This window comes from Microtus ochrogaster, linkage group LG9 (genome assembly GCF_000317375.1).
Source record: "Microtus ochrogaster isolate Prairie Vole_2 linkage group LG9, MicOch1.0, whole genome shotgun sequence".
Taxonomy (NCBI): Eukaryota; Metazoa; Chordata; class Mammalia; order Rodentia; family Cricetidae; genus Microtus; species Microtus ochrogaster.
Genome location: NC_022034.1, coordinates 26,980,811 through 26,989,526, shown reverse-complemented (window position 1 = coordinate 26,989,526; position 8,716 = coordinate 26,980,811). Strand labels below are relative to the sequence as shown.

The 8,716-nt window shown below is 45.3% G+C and overlaps 1 protein-coding gene across 1 annotated transcript in view; it reads left to right on the top strand.

Moving 5' to 3' along the window:
* The window catches only part of Fig4 (FIG4 phosphoinositide 5-phosphatase), a 119,582-nt gene that overhangs the window by 68,522 nt on the left and 42,344 nt on the right, over window positions 1-8,716 (top strand). The window contains exons 17-21 of the mRNA XM_005363562.2: window positions 1,046-1,104; window positions 2,879-3,026; window positions 5,345-5,428; window positions 6,816-7,011; window positions 8,126-8,208. Coding sequence (XP_005363619.1) covers window positions 1,046-1,104; window positions 2,879-3,026; window positions 5,345-5,428; window positions 6,816-7,011; window positions 8,126-8,208 — 570 coding nt within the window. The remainder of the gene's footprint in view (window positions 1-1,045; window positions 1,105-2,878; window positions 3,027-5,344; window positions 5,429-6,815; window positions 7,012-8,125; window positions 8,209-8,716) is intronic.

Sequence of the window (8,716 nt, the reverse complement as noted above, 5' to 3'; positions counted from 1 at the left end):
GGGCCAATCTTCCGGCTCAGGATTTGATTTGTAGGAAGGCCGAAGGATACCTATGCACAGTGAATTGGGACCAAAGTCCTGATTAGACCCCGGGAATGCTTTTCCTCTGTCAGCACTGCTCACTCCCTTGGTCCCCAGGCTCCCTGCAAAGGTTCCTCTCCTTTCCAGGGTGGGTTCTGTTTGCCATCTCTAGGAGACATCCTGCCAGTGGCATTTGGATGCTCCTCCATTTTTTTCATAATTAGGAATACTCATGATTATAATTTTAGCATTTTATCTCTTAAAACCCGCTGTATTAAATTTCCTTTGCAGTGTTTTGAGCCAAAGGCTGTATTTTTAACTATTGGAAATTGACTTCCCTTACATTTGTATGTATTATGTCACTATCTAGCATTCACAAATTTTTGGCACAGTTCTTTCTCCTGGAATCTCTATTTCATTAGAACTCGACTTATGGTTAAATTCTTGGTTGAGAGAGAAGGGGTTTCAGGATTTGTCCCGATTCTCTGCATATATCAGAGGTGAATCTCCCAGCGGAAGCCCAGACAGTTGGTGTTCTCAGCCCTGGCTCTAGCCTCTGCACATAAGTGGTCTGTGTTTCAGCTAGAACAGACAGAGCTCATGGAGTGCCCCAAGGGAGCTTGTTCTTTAGGACTGTCCGTTTGCTCCTTATGATTCCAATGATCTGCTTTATCAGCTGTGCACACATATCCCATAGCACAGTAGAAAGTAACCTTAGCTTCCAGATAACTAGACTTGGGTCACGGTCTCGCTGTTTACCAGGTAACATAGTACCCAGAGGAATTACCTTGAGTCTGCATAGTCTCTACAAATCTGCTTTTTCAGCTAAAACTAAGCATTTTAAGTCTCTGGCGATGGAAACGTAGCAACGAAGGGCATGAGGAGCAGTTTAGCGCACGCAGACCTACCATGCCAAAAGCTCTGCAGATGAGTTGTTTGAACTAGAGGGCAGCAACTTTTACCTGTTGAACGGTAGAAAGTCAACATTTACATTTGGTCCCTCTTGTCCCTTTCACCTTGGTAGCTACACTTACTGGTGGACCCCGGAGGTGATAAAGCATTTGCCGCTGCCTTACGATGAAGGTGAGTACCTGCTTCTCTCTTAGATTCTCTACCACATGTTTTGGAGCTATGCCTAGATAGGGTTAAGGCATTAGCATTTGATATGGTATCTTATGGAAAGAAGTGCAGTAATCATCATGTTGCTGTTTCTTAGGGGACCATGACATCTCTTGGTGTCTGAGTAGGCCCTGCCTCCCTGTGTTGTGGATTAGAGTTTTTAGATAGACTGTACAAACATTTGGTTGGTGTGGAAGTTCATTTTAAATTAGGAATGATTATATTTCCTTTTTTAATATAAATTACTGCTTTCGCATTTATTTATTTATTTATTTATTTATTTATTTTTTTAGTTTTCGAGACAGGGTTTCTCTGTGGCTTTGGAGCCTGTCCTGGAACTAGCTCTGTAGACCAGGCTGGTCTCGAACTCACAGAGATCCGCCTGCCTCTGCCTCCCGAGTGCTGGGATTAAAGGCGTGCGCCACCATCGCCCGGCTGCATTTTTTTAAAAGATTGATTTATATTTTATGTATGTAGTGTTTCTCCTGCATGTATGCCTGCATGCCAGAAGAGGGCACCAGATCTCATTATAGATAGTGGTGAGCCAACATGTGGTTGCTGGGAATTGAACTCAAAACCTCTGGAAGAGCAGCCAGTGCTCTTAACCTCTGAGCTGCCTCACCAGCCCCCTGATTATATTTCATATTAATTTTTATTATATCTTAGATGAAGAGAAAGTAAGCCTAAATTAAATATTTTTTCTATAGTTAAGTGGTGAAAAAGGTAGGGTTGTGTGTGTGTGTGTGTGTGTGTGTGTGTGTATGCATGTATGTATTTTCTAATCACATTTAAACTAAATTTTATTAATTATATGAAGGAATATATTAAAATGTACTAGACATTAGAATGATGTTTCCAAATTTAAACAGTTCTCCAGCTTTAGGTATCGTATAGTCCTGACTGTGATCATATTAGTGATTAATTATCTCAACCTTGGGCAGCCAGTTTTGCATTTGCAAAAGTATAGTAGAGGAGGATTCTATTTAAGCCATGGTTCTGCAGCTGAATTTTGAGTGGGGAAGTTCAGAACCGGTTACCAAAGATTTCTAAGTTGTTACTAAATTATTAATTCATTTCCCAAGTATATGCAACTTGAAGCCCTGTACAAAATCATTAATACTGTTGCTGAGGTGGGTTGGTTAGGAGAAAGGAAAGCGCTTTATTTACTTTATTTTCGTGTGGGGATGTATGTATGTTTGACTGTGTGTACCATGAGAGATGTGTGGAGATCATGGGATCCGGTCTTCTCCTTCCACCGTGTAGGTCCCAGATGGAACACATGCCATTACACTTGGCTGCAGGTCCCTTTGCCTACTGAGCCATCTCCCTGGCCTAGAATGGACTTTAACAATGACCATTAATAGGCTATGAATAGCTATAGTAACAGAGGTTTAGTGAAGAGCTGCAGTCTGCTGGTTCAAGCTGGATTGCAGGGGTGGGGGATGTGAGAGTGAAAGGCAATCTGAAGGAAGGAGTAATTAAACTTCCGAAGTAGCTCTCTACTCCTCCCTGGACCTCTGAGACCCTCCTTAAGCAGTTACGGGAAGATATGAATTGTTTTCTGGTGTGAGTCTCTCCCCTGAGTAAGTAGTGGGTACCGGAGCTGAGTGAGCTTGGTCAAAGCCGTGTCGGGCACAGGATGCGGTGGGGCCTTCTCGGATCTCTGTGGTGTTGTGCAGTTATGCAGATATGTGCTGGCGGTACCAAGTGTTTTGAGTAACAGACGTTTCCCCCTCAGTCATCTGCACTGCAAACTTAAAGAAGCTGACGGTGAAGAGATTTCACCGAGGGGAAGAGGAGATAGACATTCACAATGAGTTCTTCCGGCCGTATGAACTGAGCAGTTTTGATGAGACGTTTTGCTTGGCCATGACAAGTTCAGCACGGTATGTGGTGGAAACTTCAAAGCTGTAAGTGCAGGGAAACCCTCATTTCTCTAGTCCTTGGAGGTGTGTCTGTCTTTGCCAGAAATCTGTCCTGCAAGCTGCTGAGCAGTGGGCCTTGAGTCAGAATGCTTCCTGAGATGGGCAGCCTGTCACTCCAACTCCCTCAGTATTCAACTGGGTTAATTGCTCTTACTGAAAGATGTCCCGTTCGCCCTAACTTGCCGTTTGGAATCAATTCAGTGTTTTTACTTAATGTAGAAGTTGAGGGCTAACATGGATTCACCATGTTAGAAAAGCTGGGGTGTTCATCTTAGGTCAGTCATTGTCTTTGTAACTTCAGTGAAGTTACCCAGGTTTTCTGATCCTCATGTTCACATCCTCTGCTCTGTTCTCCTCGCCTCTCCCCTGATCTCCTCTCCCCTCCTCACCTCTCCCCTGCTCCTCTCTCTTCTGCTTCCCTCTCCCCTCCTCGCCTCTCCCCCGCTCCCCTCTCCCCTCCTCGCCTCTCCCCTGCTCCCCTCTCCTGTCTTTTCCCTCCTTCCTGGGATTGTACTAATAGCTAACAACAGTATAGCTAGAGCTTATCTGACACACATTTTCTGCACAGGGCACACCACAGGCTTCTTATGGTTAGAAACACCAAACAGCCATAGCCTTGTGTCAGGGGCCATTTTAAACAACAGGATCACCAACAGAAAGACGCCTGAATAGATGGCTTAAGGGGCACTGGTTTGTAGTGTGAGAGCCGACGAGAAGACGGACTCCACCCTCTAAACCTCGAGAGCTGGTGACTCAGGCTTTCCGGGCTCCGCACGAGCACATGCTAGAAGTGCCTGTTACAGCCGAGTGTGGGTTTGTGCCGCACATACACTTTAGTGAGTAAGCACACTCACACCTGTGAAATCTGCAAATGTTTTCTTTTCCTCCTCCCACTCATTCTTCTCCTTTTATGTCTAAAAAGAAGGAAAAAAATAATTGTTTACCAAGACATTTTCAGACTATTAAATAGGCATTCGACCAATATAGTGGTACAGGTCTATTATCTCAGCATCCAGGAGGCTGAGGCAGGAGGATTGCCATGAGTTCATGGCTGCGGGGGGTTATGGAATGAGCTCAAGACCAAGTTTGTCTATGCAGCAAGACCCTGCCTCAAGAAAACAAAACAGAAAACTAGTAAGATAAAATTCAGTAGACATTTTGAGCCAGACCCAAGATTCCTCCCCTCCCCTCCACACACACACACACACACACACACACACACACACACACACACACACACAAATGTAGCATTCAGGCACAGCTTGGGAGCGAGACCCTCACCAGAAGCCGGGGATTAGAAGAAATCACGGGACTACTGCCCTGTTGGCACATATGTGGTATGCCTGGCTTCTGTGGTGACAGGAAGATAGGCCTTGATGCTGAGCAAGAACCCTGGGCTTATCTCAGTGAGTGGAATATTAAATCAGTGTCTACGTAAAGTATTCGGTCTTAGTTAGGATTTCTATTGCTGTGAAGAGACACCATGACCACAGCAACTCTTATAAGGGAAATCACTTAATTGCGGCTGGCTTACAGTTCAGAGGTTTAGTCCATTACCCTCATGGTGGGAAGCATGCTGGCATGCAAGCAGACAGTGTTAAAGAGTTAGCTGAGGGTTGTAAGTCTGGATTGGGAAGTGGGGTGGCGGAGTGGAAACTGGGCCTGGCTTGAGCTTCTGAAACCTCAAAACCCACCTCCAGTGACACACACTGTCAATAAGGTCACACCCCCAGTAGTGGCATCCCTGTGAGTCTATGGGGACATTTTCATTCAGACACCACTGATTCCAACAGCAGTGTTATGAATTATTAGCCTGACTCAATGAGGTGGCTATTGCTATTTTAATTCATACCGCTGTGGTTTGATCATTATGTCTACCTTCTTTAATGGCCTAGCTTGAAATTACCGTGCATAGACTTGAACAGGCCAGTGTTTGGCTACTGGTTTATTTACTAGAGAATGAATTGTGATATTTAACCAGGCGGTATACATCCTCACCATGCCTTAGATGTCATCACTTCCCAGAAAACACACTGTTGCCTTCAAAACTGGGCTCCTGCAGTTAAGAGAAGTCACCACAGTCTGGACATTGCCCAGAGCTGTTAGTGCATGGGCTTTTTGCAGCTCTATCAGCTAAAGCGCTCGTGGGTACTTGTGTAAGAGTATAGACCCAGGGGCAAGGCTAGCAGAACACAGTGAGTGTGGGCTGAGGTGGACGCAGCATCATCTGCATAGACAGTGATTTATATGGTCTTTTACCTTTTTCCATCCTTTTCTAGTGATTTTATGCCTAAGACTGTTGGCATCGATCCAAGTCCATTTACTGTGCGAAAACCAGATGAAACTGGAAAATCTGTACTGGGGTAAGATTTGCATATAGAATGAAAATTTAAAGATTCATGTAAAATAGTAGTGCTTGCAGTAGTATGTCCATGCAGAACTAATGATGTCACATCGCGTACAAGTCTGTTTGTTGCATCTGTACTGGTAGCTGATGTGTAGCACCGGGGTTATTAAAATGTTCACTGTGGAAAATATAATTCATGGTAATCTCAGCAACGTGGTATATTCTGTTACTTTAAACTGGGAACATAGCATATGGTATGAGGATGAGGACAGATGTTCTACCAATAACCCAGCTTTCCTTGTTTCTCAACATAGAATACTTAATTAAAATTTGTACGTATTGTATTGATTTTTGTTGGCTTCTTGAATATAAACTCAGGTGTACTCTGAGAACTTGATAAGTTTCCTGTGCATGGCTAAAACATTGTTTGCAGGAAGTAATTACTAAGTCTAACAGTATGACGAGAACACTCCATGTTTATGTCTTCTCCCTGGGAGACTGGAGTGAAGCGTGTAGGGTTCAGGGCGAAGACCCTCGGTCACCTCGGTTGACCTGCCCAGGTGCAATGGAAACATTGATGTTCGACTTGGACCGGAAGTCACAGCAAGACTGTAGATAGAGTATCCCAATTGTATCTACTGGATATGCAAATGAATTTTAACTATGTGTAATTCATACACGGGGTCATATACAAATATTTTCAAAATGTGTCGTTTCTGTGCCTTAAACCCATGACCTCTTGGGAACTTTGCATTAAACCCTGACCAGAGGTTAAGAGCGGTTTAAAAGAAGGGAAGTTAAGGTGTTCGCAGGCGGGAAAAGCAGCCGGCCACCTGGGCGGAGGTGTAGCACAGAAACACTGTCAGGTTTAAGTCTTAGCTGGAAAAGGCCAGAATGGGGTTGTTTTTGACAGTATCAAACTCTAGTGAGACATGCTGCTTTTTATCTTTCCTGGGAGGTTTCCAAGTATGACTGTGTTTGTCGCAACATCTATTGAAATATCTTTCAGTAGGGGCAGGACAGGGGAGGTGGCTCGGTCTGTAATACACTTGTTCTGAAGCTGGAGCTTCTGAGTCCCATCCCTAGCACCCACCTACCAACCATGAGATCCCCAGCACTGTCCAGCACTGAATCAGAAGTGTAGAAAACCCCAATTTCAGTTACCAGAAGAAAGTGCAGGAGCCAAGTGGTGAGAAGGCCTCTGCTCTCCTCAGGTACACTTGGCTTATTTTTAAATGACAGCAATCTCAGTGTGGGGAGGTAAGTATGACCCTAGTCCAGACGCGAGCTTCTCACTTGTTTTTGGGCTTCAATCCCATGTGGGCTTAGGGCACATCCGTCCACACTGGGGGCTAAAGGTTCAGCCTGAAGAGGCTTCACGCTTATATTCTTCTCTCTTCAAGAAACAAAAGCAATCGAGAGGAAGCCGTCTTACAGCGGAAAACAGCAGCAAGCGCCCCGCCACCCCCCAGCGAGGAGGCCGTGTCCAGCAGCTCTGAGGATGACTCTGGCACCGACCGGGAAGATGAAGGCTCTGTGTCTCAGCGCTCCACTCCCGTGAAGATGACGGACACTGGGGACAGCACCAAAGTGACTGAGGTGCGGGGGCAGGAAGCGTGCGTGAGCCAGCCCCAGGCTCTGGAAAATGATCTTTAGCATTCTGCTTTCACTTGAAAGGCCGAGAGCAGGAAAATGTCACGGTTCCCGCTCACATGTTCGGTCTCCAGGCACAGCGTAGAATGACTGCGTTCTGCACTGACCTTGGAAGTCCTCAGGGTTGCGCTCCTCTCGGTCGTGGTAAATTCTACCACTCTGGAAGCTTTAAGGGCATCTTCTCCACTTGATGTCTGTTTCTTCCCCAGTGGACACTTGGCCTGCAGGCTTGGGATCTGCCTTTGAATAGCCCTGTGGGAATGAGTCCCGTCCAATTCAATTTGCTAACATCGTAAGGAAAACAAGTGGACAGAACAGCAGAGGACCCAATAGTCTAGCTTTGAGGGAAGCTGCTTTCTAGAAACAACTAAAAGTCACAATGTGGTAAGAACCAGTCCTGTTAGGTAAGGAGGGATGAGCTGACGTTGGCCAAATCCAGCCTGCTGCCTATCATGAAAATAAAGTTATATTGGACAGCTGCTGTGCCTGCTTGCTCCCCTTGCATTTGGTGGCTGACACTATACGCTGAAGCTGAGTAGGAGCAACAGAGGCCATATAGTCTTATGAGCCCGGACTGTTTACTGTCTGTCCTTTGACAGAAAAAATAAAAAGAAATTCACAGCTCCTATGTTAGACACAGCAACCATTTTTATTTAGCACATTTTTTAAACCTTAAACTAAGCTACTTTAGTAGGAAACAGAAATCACAGTTTTTTGATGTTTGTGTGTATTTATTTGGGTTGGTATTGTTGTTTTGTCTTGAGGTAGGGTTTCACTCCATATACCCTGCTGTACTAGAACTCACTGTGTAGTCCAGATTAACCTCAAATTCCCTGCAGTTCTTCTCTTGAACCTCCCGAGTGCCAGGATTATAGGCGTGAGCCATTGCTCGCAGTGAACAGATCCTTTTGAAAGCCGTTAGCTGAAGTTTAATGAGCAACATAAAAAAAGTGTTATTGCTTTTGTAGGAAAATTATTAGACTCGTTTCCTTCAGCTCTGGAGACATTAACGTGGAGAATATCTGATGATTCTAACCGATTCCTGTTCTTAAAACCCTAGACTGTGGTCCAGCCCATGAAGGAGGTCTACGGAATTAACCTCTCAGATACCCTGTCGGAAGAAGATGTCGCCATTTACGCCAGGTGAGAGACTTCCGCACAGAAAGAAAAGCAAAGCAATGAAGTGTGTGGTTATTATGACGTATACACAGCTTTTCTGTAGCTGTGGTAAATACTGAGCAAACCCACTTGAGGAAGACAGAGTTTATTTGGCTTGCAGGCTGCAGTCCATCCTTGAGGAAGTCAGGGTGGAGACTCAAGCAGGAACCCAGAGGTGGGAACAGCAGCAAAGACAATGGGGGACCGCTTCTTAGAGGCCACACCTTATTACATAGCCCAGGGTCACCTGCCCAGACACAGCAGCATTCGCAGAAAGCTGGGCCCTTCTGCTTCCCTTAGCATTCAAAAAAAAATGCCCCACAGACCAGAGAAAGTGAGCCACCACAAAAGTGAAAACAGTGATACAGGAGATGGATTCTGCTCAGGGTGCAGGTCTGGAACAGGGAAAACAGTGATACAGGAGGGGATTCTGCTCTCTCTGGATGCTGGTCTGGAACAGGGAAAACAGTGATACAGGAGATGGATTCTGCTC